The sequence below is a fragment of the Balaenoptera physalus genome (genome assembly GCF_965194825.1).
Source record: "Balaenoptera physalus genome assembly, chromosome: 3".
Taxonomy (NCBI): domain Eukaryota; kingdom Metazoa; phylum Chordata; class Mammalia; order Artiodactyla; family Balaenopteridae; genus Balaenoptera; species Balaenoptera physalus.
Window position 1 is genome coordinate 20,527,536 of NC_138890.1, and position 17,595 is coordinate 20,545,130.

Here is a 17,595-nt window from a genome sequence, read left to right on the forward strand (position 1 = left end):
TGTAGGTGTCTGGGGGGAAGCAGGAATTTGAGGAAGGGAGAGCATGCAGGTAGGGATTCTGTTTTTTGGATGTGAAATTGAGTGAGCAGGAGGCTGGGGAGGGGGCTTCGGGATGGGGAGATGAAGGTGTTCTGGGCTGGGAAAAGTCGAAGCAGGAAGGGACTGAGGCCGGAGATCCCCCTACCTACCGCTTCCAGGCACCCCTCAGCCCTGCTGTGGGGTCTTCCTCCCTCCCCAGAATCCTACTGACTCTGCCTGGGACTTGCTCCAAGTGGGGGCCGTGGAGAAACTGCCAGGGCCAGGGGTCCATGGGCATAGTGGACGCAGAGAGTTCCCCAGGCGGGGACCCATGAAATGTATTGAGTTTTAAGAGGTTCTTCCTACCCCAAAGCGCTGGGACCCACTGCTGGAGATCAGTGCACACACTGCTCTCCTCCTCTTGGCCCAGCTGGTTACCCAACTCAGAACTCAGAGGCCCAGCCCCACCACCTCCCAGATTGGACCAGGTAAAGTTTGCTCAGGTTCTGTCACCTCCTCTGGGAAGACAGGGGTGGGAGGCTTTGTAGGTGGAGGTAAAAGCTTCTGAGAGCTGCAGAGGGTTTCAGGATTCCAGCTCAGACAGGAGCAGGGATGCTCCAGGGGGCCCTGGCAGTGGTGTCCACTTCCCCTCGAGGGACTCCTCTTAGGCCCCAGTGTTTTCTGTGTTCAGAGCTTTGGGAAATTAAGGTGCCAGGAGGCTGGCCCTGGAGCGTCCTTGGAGGAGCCCTTCCCTGAGAGTCTGGGGTTAGATTCCTCTGGGAGGCCTGAGGCTTGGGAGAGAAGGCAAAGGATTTCCTAGTCTGGCCCCACCTGAGAGGACTCAGGGGGCAGCTGGTAAGGGAGGGGTGCTCAGCATAGGGTAGGGCAGGGATGGGGTAGAGGTTGGCAATGTTGGGGTAAGGAGCTGAGAATGGTCTAGGAGGCAGGGATGGAGCGGTGTGGTTGGGAACAGGGATCAGAATGGGAACAGGATAGGTTGGAAAGAGGAAGGTGCAGCTAGGGGTGGGGTCTGATGAATGGGTAGGGGGTGTGTGCTAAGCATGGGGTTGGGAGTGGGGCTGGAGCTGGGAGGGGACAGAAATGGGGGGGGATTTGGGGATGAAGACAGCAGTGGACAGTGATGGGGATGGACTAGGAATGGGCCTTTCAGAGGTGGGGATGGGCTGCAGATGGGCCAGGGGTGGCTGGCACGGGAATTGGGTTGGGGCTGGAGGTTGGGATGGACCAGGGATAGGGGTGAGGCTGGGTGGAGATAAATTAAGGACGGAGTGGGGCTGGGCCGGATTGGAATGGAGTGGATTTGGGATTGGGACCGGGAGCTGGAAAGGAGAGGGATGAAGCTGGGCCTGGATAGGGATTGGAGAGGTGGGGACGGGGCTAGGTTTGTGGCTGGGGACACCACAGGTGAGAATTTGGGACACGGGAAGAATGGCCCCGCGCAGAAGAGTACACCCGCCCGGGCGCGGGGCGCAGATACTGACGGCGAGGGGCGTGGGGGCGCCCCGGGGCAGGCCGGGAAGGGGGGGCGGGCCTCCCCTGGGCCGGGTCGGGGCGGCGCTAGGACCGAGCGCGCGGAGGGAGCGAGCCGGGCGGAGCCAGCGCCCCCCGCCCCCCGCCGGCCGGCTCCCCTCCCCCGGCCGCTGGCTCGCTCGGCTCGCGACGCTGCAGAGGCTCCGAGGCGGCGGCGGCGCGGCGACTCCCTCTTTCCCTCCCTCCTTCTCCGTCCGTCCGTGCGTCTGTCCGTTCGGCCTCGGTCCGGCCCGCAGCATGGCCGGCGTCAGCTTCAGCGGCCACCGCCTGGAGCTGCTGGCGGCGTACGAGGAGGTGATTCGGGAGGAGAGCGCGGCCGACTGGTGAGCCCCCGCCCCCGCCCCCCAGCCCCTTTGTCCCCGCGCCGCCGCGCCTTTGTTTCCACCCGGCCCCGTCGCCCCGCAGCCGGGAGGGAGGGGGAGACCCCGAAATGGTGCAGCGGCCCGGGAGAGCCAGGGAGGGGCTGCCTTTGTGCGCGCCGGGGGAGGGGCCGGGCCAGGCGGGGCACCGGCGGGCCCCAAGCGCCCGGAGGCGGCCCCAGCCGCGCGGTGGGAGCGGTGGCCGGACGCGGGCTGGAGAGACGCAGGGTCCAGATGTGTGGCCCGGGGCCTCCCGGCCTTGTGGAAGCCCACCCCCCGCCCCCTCCCCTTTGCCTCGGGCCGGGCGGACAGGTGTGCACGGGCGGCCAAGGGCACCTTTGCCACCTTTGAGCGGGCGAGGACCGGGCAGGGACCGAGCTAGCAGAGCCAGCGCAGCCTACCCGGCCCAACCCGGCCCCGGCCACAGCACAAAGGAAAGCTAGGGCGGGGGAGGAGCAGAGCGGGCTGGGGGCCGGGGCGCCCCGCCCACCGGGGGGCCTCTCGGAGTTGGGGTGTGATGGAAAGACGTTCATTGCCGCAGGGCCACCGCCAAGTGACTCCTGTTCCCCTCAGGGGTCGAGGAGGAGGCAAGGATAAGTGCTCTCCTCGATGCCAAAGGGATTGCAGGGAGTAGGCAGCTGGGCTGGGACATGCCAAAGGAACTGAACTGCCTGCCTAGGGGGCCAGGTGGGGTCCCTGGGAGGAAGCCCCCAGGCGCACCACGCTGCAGGAGTTCCCAGAGAATGATGAGGGGGTGAATGGATCCACTGAGCGCCTAGCCCTTTGGCCCAGGGGCAAGGGGCTCTCAGCTCCTCTGTGGGGGAGGAGCTGGGCTGCCCTCTCCTCCCTCCCCAGCTGTTGTCTCCCCCTAGGCTGTGGGAGGGGTTGGACCACCTGCTCTGGGGCTGGAGTCCCCAGGGTGGCAGGAAAGCCAGGGGGTTTCACACTGCCCCATTCAGGAATCATCATCCCCCCAAGATACTCTTCTCCTGGGGCAGATGCCCATTCTGTTCCCTAGGGCTCTTCTCTCCTTGGCAGGCAGGAAACACAAAGAGAAGGCAGGTCTGAGGGACCTCACTTGGGCTGGCCTCACCCTCATGCTGGGAGGACACTGACCTGGGGGCTGGAGGAGGGGACAAGATGGCCAGGCATCCATGCCACAGTACTGCAGCACTGGCGGGCGGCCAGGCCTGGAGGGATGGACGTGGGAGACAAGCTCTCCTGTCCTGCGGGTCAGTCACAGGAGAGGCCAGCACAGGCTAAGCGGGCAAGCGGCCCATCCGTTGTCCCAGCCCTGCCCCAGGGGGACTGACATCATGGGAGGAGTTCAGGGCAAGTGGCTGGCTTGGCCTGGTGGAGGAGCTGGCCTTGGGATATGGGCCATGCCTGGAGAGAGGCACAGCCCACGTCGGGACCCTTGCCCTCCAGTCTGGGGGTGCTGCCTGCCACCACCCCATTTACCCCTACCTTCCCAAAGGCAAAGCTCCCACAGCCACTGCTGGCCTACATCCTGCTCAGCAGAGGCCTGGGCTCCCACCACCCAGCAGCATCCATGTGGCCAAAGTGAGTTATTCATCACTGGCGTGCCTCACCCCTCCCCCACCCCAATCTGTGTTGTGTGTGGGACACACACAGATGTACACGTGCACCGTCATACATACATATATTTGCTCACTCCCAAGGGCCCAGATAAACATTTGGTAGAAAGGATGTGAGGATCACCCTGCAGAAGGGGACATGAGGGTCCCCAGCACCTAGCACAGAACCAGGGGTACAGTGGGGTCTCAAGATTCAGGGGCAGACCCTGCATTCAGAGGCTGGAGGAGGGCGTCTTGGGTAAAATTGCTGTCTGGGCAAACGGGGCTTGGCACTGCCCTCCCTTACCTTACCTCTGAGTGGGGAGTAGGGGTGGGGGAGTTCACTCCTAGGTGGCTCACTCTGAAACGGACTGCTGCCCTGATGCTGGCAGCAGGGGACCCAGGAAGTCAGATTGTGTAGTGAAAAGAACTAGTGTTGTCCTGGATGTGACCCGACTCGCTATGTAACCACGCTAGTCTCTGCTCCTCTCTGGTCCTCTTGAAAAGAGGAAAAGGGGATTGGGCTCAACCATACCTGGGATACCCAAGGCCCTTCCAGTTCTAATATCCTGAGAGTGTGATTGTCCTGAAGAATCCACCTGCCCTGAGCCCCCCATCCTCAGCTGACCCCAGGATCTCCCTGGAGCTGCTACATTCCAGCTCCCACCTCACCCCAGTCCACTTTCTCTGGCCGAGATGGTTTCTCAGAGTTTTGTCTCAATATTGCAAACACCTTCTGGAGCTGCTCTGTGCTCTGTGTTGAAGGACTGAGTTAGATGTCCCACCTTCACGAAGCTTATAGTTCAGGACAGTGTCTGTCTCCAGGGGTTGGAGGTGGTGAGACATGTAGATTCCTGCCCCCCTCCATCCTGATTCCTTGCAGTTTCACCAGCTCCCACCCACCCAAGGCTCAGGCCACCTCGAATGTGTTTGAGAAGCACTGGTGGTCTAGTGAGATCTGGGGCAGGCTCAGGTGCCTCTTCCCGTCCCTGCTGGAGTGTGGTAAGCGCTTTGGGGAGGTGCAGCGCAGGGCAGGGCTTCATGGGAGCTGGCATTGGGTCCCTGAGAGATTTCAGTCAGGGATGGGCATGGGGTGGAGAAACAGGTCTGGCCTCCCTGTGAAGGGAACCACATATGCAGAGGCTCCAGGGTGGGAAATATCCAGAACTGTGCTGGGAATCAGGGAGCCATCCAATGTGACCGGAGTGTACGGTATGGATACGGAGGTCTGGCTGGAAAGGCAGGTGGGCGGAGCTCAGGGTTGAAGGCCTGCTGAAACCTTTGAACTCAGCTATGGTTTCCACCAGGTAAGGGCCAGGGCTGCAGCAGGAAAGGTGGCTGGAGGTGGGTAGGCAAGGAGTAAAGAATGGAAGGGGCAGGGTCCTGGGAGGAGCCAGGGTCCCTCAGAGAGCCTAGGAGAGGCTGACAAGTCACCCCAGGGAGGTGTGATGGCCAGAGCAGTGTCTGGGAGCCAGGGTCTTGGAGTGCTGCCTCAGTTTCTCATCTGTGGAATGGAGAAGGGAAGACCCTGCTTCTCTAAGGGCCTTTTGTTCCCAGTGGTGGGTTAGGGCAGCCAGACAGGTGGTGGGACAGCTGTGTTGAGAAGCAGCTGCCAGGACTGTAGCCTGGGCAACAGTTGGACCAGGAGCTCCTGGCCCCACAGCCCACCTGTGTCCCTTTCAGGAGGGAGGGATCCCGAGAAGCAGGGGGCTGGGGGCCCATTTGGCTCTGGCAGTGACTTGTGCTGACCTCATGGGGCTGGGCCTGGACCAGGCCCTCCCTGCTCCCTCCTTGCTCCGCCCTCCTCCCTCCTCCCTCTCCCCCTTCCTTCCTCTTCCCTCTCTCCCTTCCTCCCTCTTCTCTCCTCCCTCTTTCCTTCCCTCCCATTTCCCTTCCTCTCTCCCCACTCCTTCATTTTCTCTTCATCCCTTCACTTCCCTCCCTTCTCTTGTCTTCTCTTTCTGCCTCCTGCTCGCTTTCTCTTCTGCATCTCCCTGGTGCTCCTGCCTCCTCTCCTCCTAGCCCCCTACCTTGGCAGTAAGGAAAGGGGAGCTTGGGGGAGGGGCTGAGCCTCCTGCACCTCCGGAACATGACCTTTATTCCTGGCCCCAAGCCTGTCCTCCAGGTGGGTCCTGGGGAGGAGACATCTCTCTCTTCCCTTCTGTGAAATGGATGCTGTGCCACTGCTACCTGTGAAGAAAAAGCTAGGGAGGAGGAGGAAGGAGGAAGGCTGCTAGGTCAGCTTTCTGCCAAAGCTGAGAGGGAAGGAAAGGCCAGCAGTCCCAAGAGGCCAGAGCCTCAGCTAGGGCGGAGGAGGCCTAGGGCTGGAAGGCCAGGAGAGCACATTCACCCAGGGGCCAGAGTCCAGGCAGGAGTGACCACGGTGACCTCCTCCCCATTTCAGAGAGACTGAGATTGAGACTGAGGGCGTGTCCCCTTGAGGTCCTTTGTGTTCAGGAGGATGCAGCTGGGGTGGGCCAGTCGCGTGCCAATTGCTGGGTTGCCATAGTTACCAGGGGATGCCCAGAGCTGAACAGCATCAGGTTCTCTCTCCCCATCCCCCTCGATGTGGGGGGAGGGGCAGTGGGTACTGAGGCACGCGCCAGGTAGGTTCCTGGCAACGGCCAATGGGGATGAGGAGCGGTAGCCAGGGAACGGTAACCAAGGAACCGTCGCCTTGGAATCTCCATCTCACACCGCTGGCTGGGTTGCAGGCTGCTAGGGCCAGGGCTCCGAGGACGCAACACACTGGCTCACTGGAAGCAAGCGACTGGGCAGCGATTTCTTCCCCACTGCCTGCTCCCCACCTGACTCAGCCCTCCCTCCATCAGATCCCGGACTGTCCCCCACTGGATTCCAGCCTGAAATGGTGCTTAGCCCTGTTGTCATGGTGACAAGGCTTAAGTGCTGGGCTGGAACCCCCCTCCTGTCCTGCCCCCTCTGTGTCCCTCCTACCCCGGAGAGCCGTCTCCACCCAAAATTGGCTGCCTGGGCCCTGACAGTTCTCCCAGCCACCCCTCCCTCTCCCCAGGGCTCTGTACACATATGAGGATGGCTCAGATGACCTCAAGCTTGCAGCGTCAGGAGGTAAGAATTCCAGCCATTCCTTTGCCTTCCTCTCCGCTCCCTCCTCCGGTTGTTTTCTTCCCCATCCGCCTGGCTCCAGGCCACCTCGCTGCCTGCATCCAGCAGACCCACACTTGTCTGGCCAAGTGTCCTTCCTGTGGTTATCCCTAAGATCCCCAGGGTGGGGAGGGAGGGAGACTTGTTTCCTGTTTGATTATGAGAAGACTGAGCCTCAGAGAGGGAGAGTGACTTGCCCAAAGTCACACAGCTAGGCGGGAACGGGCCTGGCAGGGATGGCCTAGATCACCCCACTTTCTTGAGAGCCCTAAAAGGTTTTATTTTACCTCAGTGGGTGCCAGCCCCGCGTGAGACTTGGCGTGTGAAGAACACTTCCTCAGTTCTTCCCCAAGGTCCTGGGGGATTCAGAGGCAAAGCTCACACCTGCCTGCTGCCTCTTTCACACCAACACAGAACTCTGGGACTTCCAGATCTCTGGCGGTGCCTGCAGAGCCCACAAGAGGAGTCCTTGCTTTGGGTTCCAGGCCCTTTGTGGGGGAGGGATTCAGGAGATGGGGCCTGACACCCTCCTGATTCCCCCAGATGGGGGCTTGCAGGAGCTCTCTGGCCACTTTGAGAACCAGAAGGTGATGTATGGCTTCTGCAGCGTCAAGGACTCCCAGGCTGCTCTGCCGAAATACGTGCTCATCAACTGGGTATGCAGCTATGGGCTGGGGAAGGGAGCCGAAGGCCCAAGAACGGTTATCCTCCATCCCACTCCACTCACTGACACTGCTGGAGAGAACCCCACTAGTCCCGGGAAGAGAGCCCTGGGCCTCAGCCTGCCGCCAACTCTTGTCCTTTCCCGACGCCCCCTTTTGCTGGGTACTTTGCAGGTTGGCGAAGATGTGCCTGATGCCCGCAAATGTGCTTGTGCCAGCCACGTGGCTAAGGTGGCCGAGTTCTTCCAGGTGCGAGTGGGGTCAGGGCTCAAGGGGGCGGTGATGGGAGGGAGCCCTGCTGCCTGAACACGCCTTCCTCCTGCTGCAGGGCGTCGATGTGATCGTGAACGCCAGCAGTGTGGAAGACATAGATGCGGGCGCCATCGGGCAGCGGCTCTCCAACGGGCTGGCACGGCTTTCCAGCCCCGTGCTGCACCGACTGCGGCTACGTGAGGATGAGAACGCCGAGCCGGTGGTCAGTGTGCGCCCCAGGCAGGCTGGCCCTGCCCAGGGCTCCGCCGTCCGGTTCCTCTCAGTCCTCACCCTTTGCGTGTGGGGGCTCCTGAGCACTCGGCCCGTGGGCTTCGCTCACGCCAGGCCGCTTGACTCTGCAGGGCACCACCTATCAGAAGACTGATGCAGCTGTGGAGATGAAGCGGATTAACCGCGAGCAGTTCTGGGAGCAGGCCAAGGTGTGGACCCTGACCCCGGCCTGCAGGCTGAGCTGCCCCTCCCTGTCCTGACCCCTTGGGGCAGCTCTGCCTTCTCTCCCTAAGCGCCTCCCTTCAGCAGCCTGGCCCGTCCTACGTGCTTCCCCTACTGAGGGAGCAAGCCCCTGAATTCTCAGAACCCTGGGTTGGGGGTGGGCTGGAGGGCTGGGGCGGGCCCCGGGCTCAGGGCCTGCACTGCCTTGGCACGGGGTGCTGCAGAAGGAGGAGGAGCTGCGGAAGGAGGAGGAGAGGAAGAAGGCTCTGGATGAGAGGCTCAGGTTTGAGCAGGAGCGGATGGAGCAGGAGCGGCAGGAGCAGGAGGAGCGGGAGCGGCGCTACCGGGAGCGGGAGCAGCAGATCGAGGAGCACAGGTGCGCCCCGCCCCACCCCCCGGGCCTTGGGCCGCCGGCCCCGAGTGGCCCGTCCTGAAGGGCTCCCTGCGCCTTTCATTCCAGGAGGAAACAACAGACTTTGGAAGCAGAGGAGGCCAAGAGGCGGTTGAAGGAGCAGTCCATCTTTGTAAGTTCTTAGTCGGGGTTCCTGTCTCCTGGTGAGGGAAGTGAGGATGGTCCCTGTGTTCCTGGGCCTCTTGCAGGGGGAGTAAGTGTCTTGGGGACAGTGCTGGGCATTCTGGGTACTGCTGCATGGGCACGGGGTATCATGCAGTGTCAGGCCTGGTACCTGATCGTGTGGGGTTCTGTTCCCTGGCTGTGGAAAGAGACCTCCTTGGAGAAGCTAATACTCTAGACTGAAAGAGAAAATCTACCTTGACCCAGACCCTCACTGGCCAGGCTCCTCCTGCCCCCTCCCAGCAGGGCCTGAGGGGCTCGAGGTGGATTAGACATGCTTCCTGCCCTTATGGGGCTCGAGGCCTGGTCCCCACAGCAAGAGTGCTGCAGAGCCATTGACTGAATCTGGGCTGGTGTTCTGAGCATCTATATACAAGTGTGTGTAGTGTCTCTTTGAGAACAGGCGCTTGTTCCCGGGGTGCTGGCTGAACCTCCAAACATTGGGATGGCCCATAGGGTCATCATGATTGACCCTTTCAAAATCACAGTGGAGTCAAATCTTCATGCTTTGAATTGAATTTTATACTTGAGCAATAGCTAAGGTCATTCAAAGCTGAGCATGGTAGAGTTTAGGACAGGAGGTGGGCAGTAGTCGTCTGGACTGGGACTGTGACGGGTAGCCGTTGGGCCCTGGGGACTCAGGCTCCAAGGTCGCGCCCACAGGGGGCTGGCCGGACAGCCCTGCCGGCACTGGCAGTAACGGCTGTCATAGGTCATTCCACTCACATTAGCCCCTGGGGGTGGAGAGGACATGCGGTTAGTAAGCTGCAGCCTCATTCATTCAGCAAACCCTTGCCACCTGCCACGTGCTGGTGTGAGAAACATGGTGCAGAACAAGATGAACAAGGCTCTTTTACAATTAATTGATGAATTAGTTTATTTTTAATTGCGGCAAAGTGTACATAACATAAAACGTACCATATTGACCATTTTTCAGTGTACGGTTCCGTGGTGTTAAGTGTATTTATATTGTACAACCATCACCACTGTTTATCTCCGGAATTTTCTTCATCTTCCCATACTGAATCTCTGTACCCATTAAACACTAACTCCCCATTGCCCCCTCCCCCAGCCCCTGGCAACTGCTTTCTGCTCTCTGTGTTTAAGAATGTGACTACTCAAAGTACCTTGTATGGGTGGAATCATGCAGTTATTTTACCTTTTGTGGCTGGCTTATTTCATTTAGCATAACATCTTCAAGGTTTATCCATGCGTCAGAATGTCTTTTCTTTTGAAAGCTGTTAATATTCCATTGTATATGTATACCAGATTTTGTTCATCCGTTCAGAGCAAGTTCTTTTTGAAAAAGCTTATATTTATGGAAAATTTCACATACATACACAAAAGTAGAAAGAATAGTATAGTGAACCCACTGAACTGATTGCTCATCTTCACCAATTACCAGTGTTTCAGGCAAAGGCTTACAGTGTCACACCATTATTTTATAGTCTCATCTGACCCTTCAAGTGTGGCTCATGTGACAGTGACAGTAGGTGTTTTAGCAGGTCACTGTGGTTACCCTGCAACTTCAGGTCCTCTGAGGGAGTTCCCACATGAGAAACTTTGGAATTTAGAACCATGAAGTGCTTTATATTGGCTTAAGGAGCTATTCTGCTTTCTCTCTTCTGATAAGAATTGCATTCCTTACGTGAGTTCCCTTTTTGCCTGGGATGCCAGGGAGCTTCCATTTATCTGAAGATGCTCAGGGATAGCAATGCTATTGACCTTTATGGTTAGTATATTGATGTCTTTCTCCAACCCCAAGCTCTAATTTGTTTCAGTGGTTTTCACAGTGTTATGTAGTTAAGGTTTTTGTGGTAAGCTGCCTCTGGTCCTTTTTTTGAACAAGGCAGAGGAACCTAGCAAGGTTATACTAGGCAGGGGCAGCGTAACAGCAAAGGCTGGTGGGATGTACATTTTTTGGGAAAGGCAAGGAGACTTCCCCAATGACTGGAGCCCGCTGGGAAATTTGGGAGGAGAGAGCAAGGTCAGAGGAGGAGTTTAGACTTCATTCTGGAAGACACAAAGTGGCAGTTGGGATGACAGCCCTCTTGAGGCTTTTGGTGTGATGAGTTCAACTGAGGAAACAGGTACGAACTGAACCTTGGGCTGGCCACTCACACACGTACGTGAGTTCTTATCCTATATCACCCACAAAGGGTGGGGAGATGATCCAGAAACAGGAAATTATGACACAGTGTAATCTGTGGTGTATGCCTGGAACACCTCATGGGGACCCAGGGAAGGAAATGACCTGAATGGGCCAGGGACCCCTTCCCGAGGAGGCAGTGCCCAAGCTGAGGCCGGAAGCAGGAAGAGCTGGACCTGGGGTGGGGGTCGGGCACTTGGGGAGAGAGATTCATCTCCCATGCCAAGGCACGGAGGTGGGAAGTTGTATGCATGTTCCAGGAACTGCAACTACATCATGCTGAGGAATTTATGCCTACATCTCACAGGGTGTGGGTGAGTCAGGGTGGGAGGGGAGCATTGTGAGAAGTGATGGACTAGATCAGGCAGGGAGAAGGGAACGTGGGCCAAGCAAAGGGGCCCCACCTACCTTTACTCCTGGGGTTGCAATCTCAAAACAGCGAGTGAAGTGGACATGTGAAGGGCAGTAGGGAGTGGTGGGGGCTGTGGTGAACTGGACAACACACACCCTATGGGCCGCTACAGTGCAGCTCTAGTCAATGGCTGCTTTGGGACACGCTGGCCTGTGTTGGCAGGGCTTCTGGCATTTCAAGAGAAACTGGAGACCCTGATCTCAGTAAGAAAACCTGATTTTTAAGTGATGGCGACTAACATTTTGAAAAGATCCTTTCAGGTCTGTAGAGAAGAAATGGGGGGAAAGAGAGCAAGGAGGCAGGGGACTAATGAAGAAGCCTCAGTCGTGTTACCAAGATCCAGGCAGCAGTGATGGAGGTGTGGTTGGCTAGGTGCGGTAGGTGTGGTAGGAGGTTGGAGAAAAGTAAGCTGCAAAGCAGGGAGTGCTCCTGGATGGCCCTGGGTGCCCAGGGGCCTGTCTGGACTGGAGATGAGGTGGCTGAGGACCTTGCAGATAGAAGGTGCTGTGTGACTGGGTCGTGAAAGTGGTTCCAGATAGTGGAGGAAACATGGGGGCTGTAAGAAAGCCAAGAGCTCCTGTGGGAGTGGGGTGCTCAGAACACCTTCCCTTTTGGTTTCCAGGGTGACCAGCGGGATGAGGAGGAAGAGACCCAGATGAAGAAGTCAGAATCGGAGGTAGAGGTGAGAGCCGGGGGGACCAGACATCTGAGTTTGGTAGGGCTGCCTCAGTTGGGCCCCGTCTGGCCTGACCCTTTCCATGTGCCCCCAGGAGGCCGCAGCCATTATTGCCCAGCGACCTGATAACCCACGGGAGTTCTTTAAGCAGCAGGAAAGAGTCGCATCGGCCTCCGCAGGCAGCTGTGATGTGCCCTCACCCTTCAACCACCGACCAGGTAGTCCCAGCTCCCACCCCCACCCAATCCCCCACTCCTCAGGTTTTGGCCTTGAGCCTCTTTGGGACCTTTCTTGGAAAGGAAACCTTGCCCAAGGACCCCTTGGAGAAGGCAAGGCCAATCATCAGGTGTGCTTCCACCCACCACCTCCAGGTGGCAGGGCTGAGAAGGGCTCCGGCAGGGTCAGTGTTGGGCCTGGGCTGAGCAATTGGCTGTGCTAGAGCCATCTGGGCATTTCTCACAAGGGCTAAGGCATGCCCCTGGCTGCAAGGAGTAGCCCTGCTGGGGTTGAACTAGGTCTTATCTGAAGGGCTGTGGGTGCATGAGGAGTGGGCTCTTTCCCTGGTCCTGAGTTTGAGCAGCCTGGAGCCTGTACCCAGGGTTCCCTGTTTGGATTCTCCCTGTGCAGCTTCCACCTCTCCTTGAAGCCCCCTTCCGCTCCCTGTCTGCTGGTCTGTTTGCCCCTTCTGTGTGCTTGGCTCTGTGCTAGGGTTCCAGGGGTGGGGCAGGCTGTTCCGAGGCGTGGGCTGCCCTGAGGCTGGTTGCATTGTGGCGTATCAGGCTCTTTGCTGTGTGTGGCTGGTGTGGTGGAGTCATCTGTTGGCTTGAGGCTCTGGCCCAGCTTGGCTGAATGTGCGCCCTGGCTGAAGGCAGCTTAGACATCCAGGGCCAGGCTGGGGGTGGATGAGGCCTCAGGGTGGGGGTGGGGGAGACTGACCCTCTCTTGTCCTCTGTCTCTCTCTCTCTGTCTGTCTCTCTTGGCAGGTCGTCCGTACTGCCCTTTCATAAAGGCATCGGACAGTGGGCCTTCCTCCTCCTCCTCTTCCTCCTCCTCCCCTCCACGGACTCCCTTTCCCTATATCACCTGTCACCGCACCCCAAACCTCTCTTCCTCCCTCCCATGTAGGTAGCAGCCCCAGGCCTCCGTGGGGGGGGTAAGGAGGGCCCCCCGCTTCCCAGCAGCCCCCCTGCCCTCACTCCCCCAGCCTGACTGCTGATCTCTGGTGTTTGTCCCCAGAGCAGGTACCGCCCGCCTCTTTCCCTTGGCCCTGAAGGGACACTGGCCCTTAGGGGCCTGGCTTACAGGGTCTGGAGCTGTGGTCTGGCCCCTGGGGGGCCTGGGGAGCTCCCAGCCCGGACCCAGACTCCAGAGAGGAGGGGCTGGTCAGGCCCCAAGGTGGACAATCCTGGTTCCACCTGGCTCCCTGGCCCTTACTGACCAGCCTAGGGGTTTTTGTTCCACAGGCAGCCACCTGGACAGCCACCGGAGGATGGTGCCTACCCCGATCCCTGCCCGGAGCCCATCTGACTCCAGCGTGGCCTCTACCCCTGTCACTGAGCAGATCGAGCGGGCCCTGGATGAGGTTATGTCCTCGCAGCCTCCACCACTGCCACCACCACCCCCAGCAGCCCAAGGTGTGTGAATGGCCCTAGCCCCTGGGCTGGGAACTCCAAATGGCCATGGCAACAACCCCCCAGGGATCTGGGCCAGACTGTACTGCCCTGGAAATGGCTGGGGCAGGGAGGAGCCCTGGTCAGACCTGCCCTCTCTGCACCTCAGTGTCTCCCTGGAGTGGGGATTGTGCCTTCCTCCCAGGGCTGCTGAGCGGTTGAAAGACACTAGGTAAAGGGGCAGTGGGGCCCAGTGGGTGCTAGAAGGCACTCTGCGTGGAAGTCTTAGGGGAGGCCTTCTCTCCTGGACTCCTCAGTGGGTGGGCAGGGTACTGTAGGGTGCCTGCCCAGGGCCCACATCCTTTCCTGGGAGCTGATCACATGTCTCCTCCATCTGTGCTTTGACAGAGACCCAGGAGCCCAGCCCCGGCCTGGATAGTGAAGAGACCCACAAGGAAGCCAGAGCAGCAGACCCTCAGGCCTGGGCCAGCCCCCTGGAGGAGTCCCCTCAGGCACCAGAGCCTCCCCAGGGCCAAGGCAGCCCCACGGAGGACTTGATGTTCATGGCGTCTACAGAGCAGGCAGTCCTGGCTGCCTCTCTAGAGCCTGCCATGGCTGGAGCCTCTGCAGCTGACACCCCAGCAGCTGATGCCATTGAAACCGACACTGCTGCTGCTGACACCAGTGTTGCCAACACCGTCACCCCTGCCACTGCCAGCCTCATTGACCTATGGCCTGGCAATGGGGAAGGGGCCTCCGTACCCCAGGCTGAGCCTAGGGCCCCCACACCACCCTCAGGTGCCGAAGTCACTCTGGCAGAAGTGCCCCTGCTGGACGAGGTGGCTCAGGAGCCACTGCCGCCGGCAGGTGAAGGCAGTGCCAACCTTCTCAATTTTGATGAGCTGCCTGAGCCACCAGCCACCTTCTGTGACCCAGGGGAGGAAGTAGAAGGGGAGCCCCTGGCTGCTCCCCAGGCTCCAACTCTGCCCTCAGCTCTAGAGGAGCTGGATCAGGAGCCGGAGCAGGAGCCGGAGCTGGAGCCAGAGCCCCACCTGCTGACCAATGGCGAGACCACCCAGAAGGAGGGGACCCAGGTGGGGCTGGGGCTGCCTGATGGGAGGGGAAGTGGTCAGGGCTGGAGCAGGGGGCTGACCCTGCCTTCCTTAGGCTTGCAGCAGTACCCTGCCCCCCTTCACTGTGACCCACATCGTTGGGGGGGGAAGCTGTATTTCATTCCCCCTCCCTGGGCCAGCTCTGCTTTTATTCCCAAGGCAGGCATCTGTGTTTGCTTGGCAACCACTGATACAATCGCTGGTTGCTGGGGAAACGTGCTCAGGCCTGGTAGGTCAGCCCTAGTCCTGCTGGGTGGGACCCAGTGACATGGAGCTTTTCTCATACAGGCCAGTGAGGGGTATTTCAGCCAATCACAGGAGGAGGAGTTTGCCCAATCGGAAGAGCTGTGTGCAAAGGCTCCGCCTCCTATGTTCTACAACAAGCCTCCAGGTAGTACTGGGATGGGTGATGGAGAAGAATTTGGGTGGCGGTGCTGTGTTCAAGTGTGGACAGGCAGCCCTCCCCCCGCCTGCCGCAGAGCTGGCACAGCTCCCCAGGGTTGGGAGGGACGCAGGCATGGATCTGCTGGGCCATCTCCTTAACTCCCCTCCCTTCTGCACACCATAGAAATCGACATCACCTGCTGGGATGCAGACCCGGTACCGGAAGAGGAGGAGGGCTTCGAGGGTGGCGACTAGCGGTGATGCTTGCCCTCAGGCTGCCCTCGCCAAGGCCGCCCACCTGCGCCGGCCTCTGGCCAGACGGCCCGCAGTGCCTGCACTTGCAGCAGCTCCGCCTGGCACCCACTCTGGATTCCGGCCCTGGCCGGGGACTTGGCCGCTTCCCTACCCACAGGGCCCTACTTTTACAGCTTTTCTCTCTTTTTTAAAGAAGTTGATAGGAGACTTGTACAGTTGACTGGTTTTCCTCCCGTTGGTAGTTGAGATGCTGTTGCAAATTCCACCCCCTTCCCACCTGGTCCAGATTGTAGCTCTTAGTCCTCCCTGCTCACTCAGCTGGCCGGGGTGGAGGCCTCACCCTGCTTGGGGCCTGGCGTGGGGGGAAGTTCTGGTGGGAAAATGTTCCCCCCACCTCTTTTCCTAGTTTTCTGTTTCTTGGAAAAATATCACTTTGTATTCTCTGTCCAGGGCTTCAGATATTTTGCACGAATTTTAAAACATGGCAATAAATGGCTCGTGGGCTCTGGCTCCCTGGGACCCGCCCCCTCCCCCCTTCTCTTGACCCCTCCCCACCTGGCCCGAAGGAAGTAGCAGGCCCAGCTGGGGCCTCTCAGCTTCCTGGCCCTTTCCTGCCCCCTCCTGCTGGGCAGGTCCCAGGCTGGAGGCCCTAGGCGTGATTCAGGTCAGGGCTATGGGTGGCCCCTTTCCACCTCCTCCCTCTTTGCTTGGGTTCCTTTTTCACGTTCAGTAACTGTTTTTTGGAAAGCACAAACTTCTGTAACAGGTCGTGCTCATGTCTGTTAATAAAGAAATCCAGATCCCTTTGGGCCTGCTGCTCCGGGCCTCCAGGGGCTGATCTGGGGTGGACCGCCTGCCACGACCCCATTCCCAACTCTTCCCACTTCCAAGGCTGCAGGGGGCACCCTCACCAAGACCTCAAGGGCAAGGAAGGTGGGGTATGAGGCCTCCTGGGGAACCGGCCAGTGGTTTGAAGCAGGCAGACCTCAGGTTTAGTTCTACACCCTCAGGCCGGTTTGTAGCTGAAAGGCGCAACAAGGTTCGGTCCCGATAAGGCCAGGCACACCTGGCCGCCAGAACCTTGGGTGCAAGCAGTGGGTGCCCCCTCCGCTTGTACCAAACCAGATCACACACCTTTATTATCCTCAAAATGTAACAAACGGGGTAAGAAATCCCTCCCTCCCGCCCCACCCCCCTCCCACCCACCTCCGCAGTCCAAGGGAAGCGTTTAAAAAGCCCCGCAATCAGGCCAGGAGTCCGCGGGTGGGGCCCGGGACGCCGGGCGCCCTCTATACGGCTGTAGTCCTCCCGAACAAGGGGATGGAGACCGGCAGGCGCCAAGCTCCGTGCTCCAGTGGCTCTCGGCTGCTGAGCTCCGAGTCGGTCCAGCTGGGGAAGACCCGACGGCTGCGGTCCGCCTGCAGGCAGAGCGCAGGGCAGGGCGGCGCGGGCCGCGGGGCACTGGGCAGGTGCAGCGCCGACGTGTAGCCCCGGTCCAGGAAGAGCGGCTTGTAGCTGGGCGGCGGCTGCTCCTGTTTCTCCGCGCTGTCGCGGCGGCTCAGAAAGGGCGTGACAATCTTGCGATAGAGGCCGCGCGTGTCCGTGAGCACCTCGCTGTAGGGCGGCGGCGGCTCGGCCATCAGCACCGCCTCTTCGTAGCACGGTGGCTTGGACGTGTCCGATTCCGCTGCGGAGTGGGAAGCGGTCCGAGGCCGTGAGGCTCTCCATCCTCAGCCACCCGCAGAGGCCTTGGCCAGCCGCCAACCCCACACCCAACCCGCTCCCTCCTCCTAGGTTCTCAAGGAGGCTCCCCTGTGGAAGCCCCGCGGGTCAGCAGCGAGCCCGCCCCCTGCCGAGGCCTCGCCCACCCTAGTGGCCCAGGCTGCCCTCTGGCGGAGGTCGGTACTTACCTTGGCGCGGGTAGCTCCACGGCCGCGGCGGTACTGATAGGTGCGGCGGCGGTGGGTGCGGAAGCGCGTGGTGGTGTGCGTGCGGGTGCGCGTGCGGCTGCGCGGGCCCGTGGTGCAGCAGCGGGTGCACGTGCACGTGCTGGTGGGCGTGCGCCGGCGCCTCGAGACGGCCGCGGTGAGGTGGTGGCGGGGGCGCCAGGCCGGGGGGACTCCCGGCCAGGCTGCCCTCGAGCTCAAGGGGCTCCAGCTCAAGGGCGCGCAGATTCTGCTCACGCAGCCGCTCCTCCTGGCGCCGTTTGAGGCGGCGGCGCAGGAAGCTGCAGAAGCAGCAGAGTAGGACGATGAGACCCCAGATGAGCCAGAAACCGGCAAAGCACGTGAGGAACGTGTAGGTGCCCTGGGACATAACCATGGCGGCGGCGCGGGCGGCGGGTCCTCGGCTGTTTCACTGGACAATGGGCTCCTCGACGTGGCCCCGGGCCCGCGCCAAGCTCCCAGATGCCGCCAGCGTCACTCGG

The 17,595-nt window shown here is 60.1% G+C and overlaps 2 protein-coding genes across 3 annotated transcripts; one reads left to right on the forward strand and one right to left on the reverse strand.

Annotated features, from left to right (window-relative positions):
• Positions 1-1,313: 1,313 nt before the first annotated feature.
• Positions 1,314-15,971, forward strand: DBN1 (drebrin 1). 2 transcript variants are annotated; one of them, XM_082453474.1, is made up of 15 exons: positions 1,314-1,892; positions 6,537-6,592; positions 7,172-7,284; positions 7,465-7,539; positions 7,619-7,765; positions 7,905-7,982; positions 8,220-8,371; positions 8,456-8,519; positions 11,753-11,812; positions 11,901-12,024; positions 12,790-12,927; positions 13,270-13,440; positions 13,825-14,510; positions 14,817-14,919; positions 15,097-15,310. In XM_082453474.1, the coding sequence occupies exons 1-15, from the start codon at positions 1,468-1,470 to the stop codon at positions 15,165-15,167; spliced, it is 2,463 nt and encodes an 820-aa protein (XP_082309600.1). In that variant the 5' UTR covers positions 1,314-1,467; the 3' UTR covers positions 15,168-15,310. The 2 variants fall into 2 exon arrangements, with proteins under 2 accessions (XP_082309600.1, XP_082309599.1); XM_082453473.1 differs by lacking the exon at positions 12,790-12,927 and having other exon boundaries at positions 1,338-1,892; positions 15,097-15,971.
• PRR7 (proline rich 7, synaptic) lies at positions 15,361-17,494 on the reverse strand. Its single transcript, XM_082453606.1, has 2 exons — positions 17,078-17,494; positions 15,361-16,854 (listed from the first exon to the last, which is right to left on the reverse strand). The coding sequence occupies exons 1-2, from the start codon at positions 17,487-17,489 to the stop codon at positions 16,457-16,459; spliced, it is 810 nt and encodes a 269-aa protein (XP_082309732.1). The 5' UTR covers positions 17,490-17,494; the 3' UTR covers positions 15,361-16,456.
• Positions 17,495-17,595: the final 101 nt, after the last annotated feature.

Coding starts and splice junctions, on each gene's coding strand:
- PRR7 (XM_082453606.1), bottom strand. CDS start 17,489: ATGGTTATGTCCCAGGGCACCTACACGTTCCTCACGTGCTTTGCCGGT. Junction 16,855..17,077: donor GTGGAGCTACCCGCGCCAAG/GTAAGTACCGAC, acceptor CCCACTCCGCAG/CGGAATCGGACACGTCCAAG.
- DBN1 (XM_082453474.1), top strand. CDS start 1,468: ATGGCCCCGCGCAGAAGAGTACACCCGCCCGGGCGCGGGGCGCAGATA. Junction 7,983..8,219: donor AGTTCTGGGAGCAGGCCAAG/GTGTGGACCCTG, acceptor GGGGTGCTGCAG/AAGGAGGAGGAGCTGCGGAA. Junction 8,372..8,455: donor CAGCAGATCGAGGAGCACAG/GTGCGCCCCGCC, acceptor CTTTCATTCCAG/GAGGAAACAACAGACTTTGG.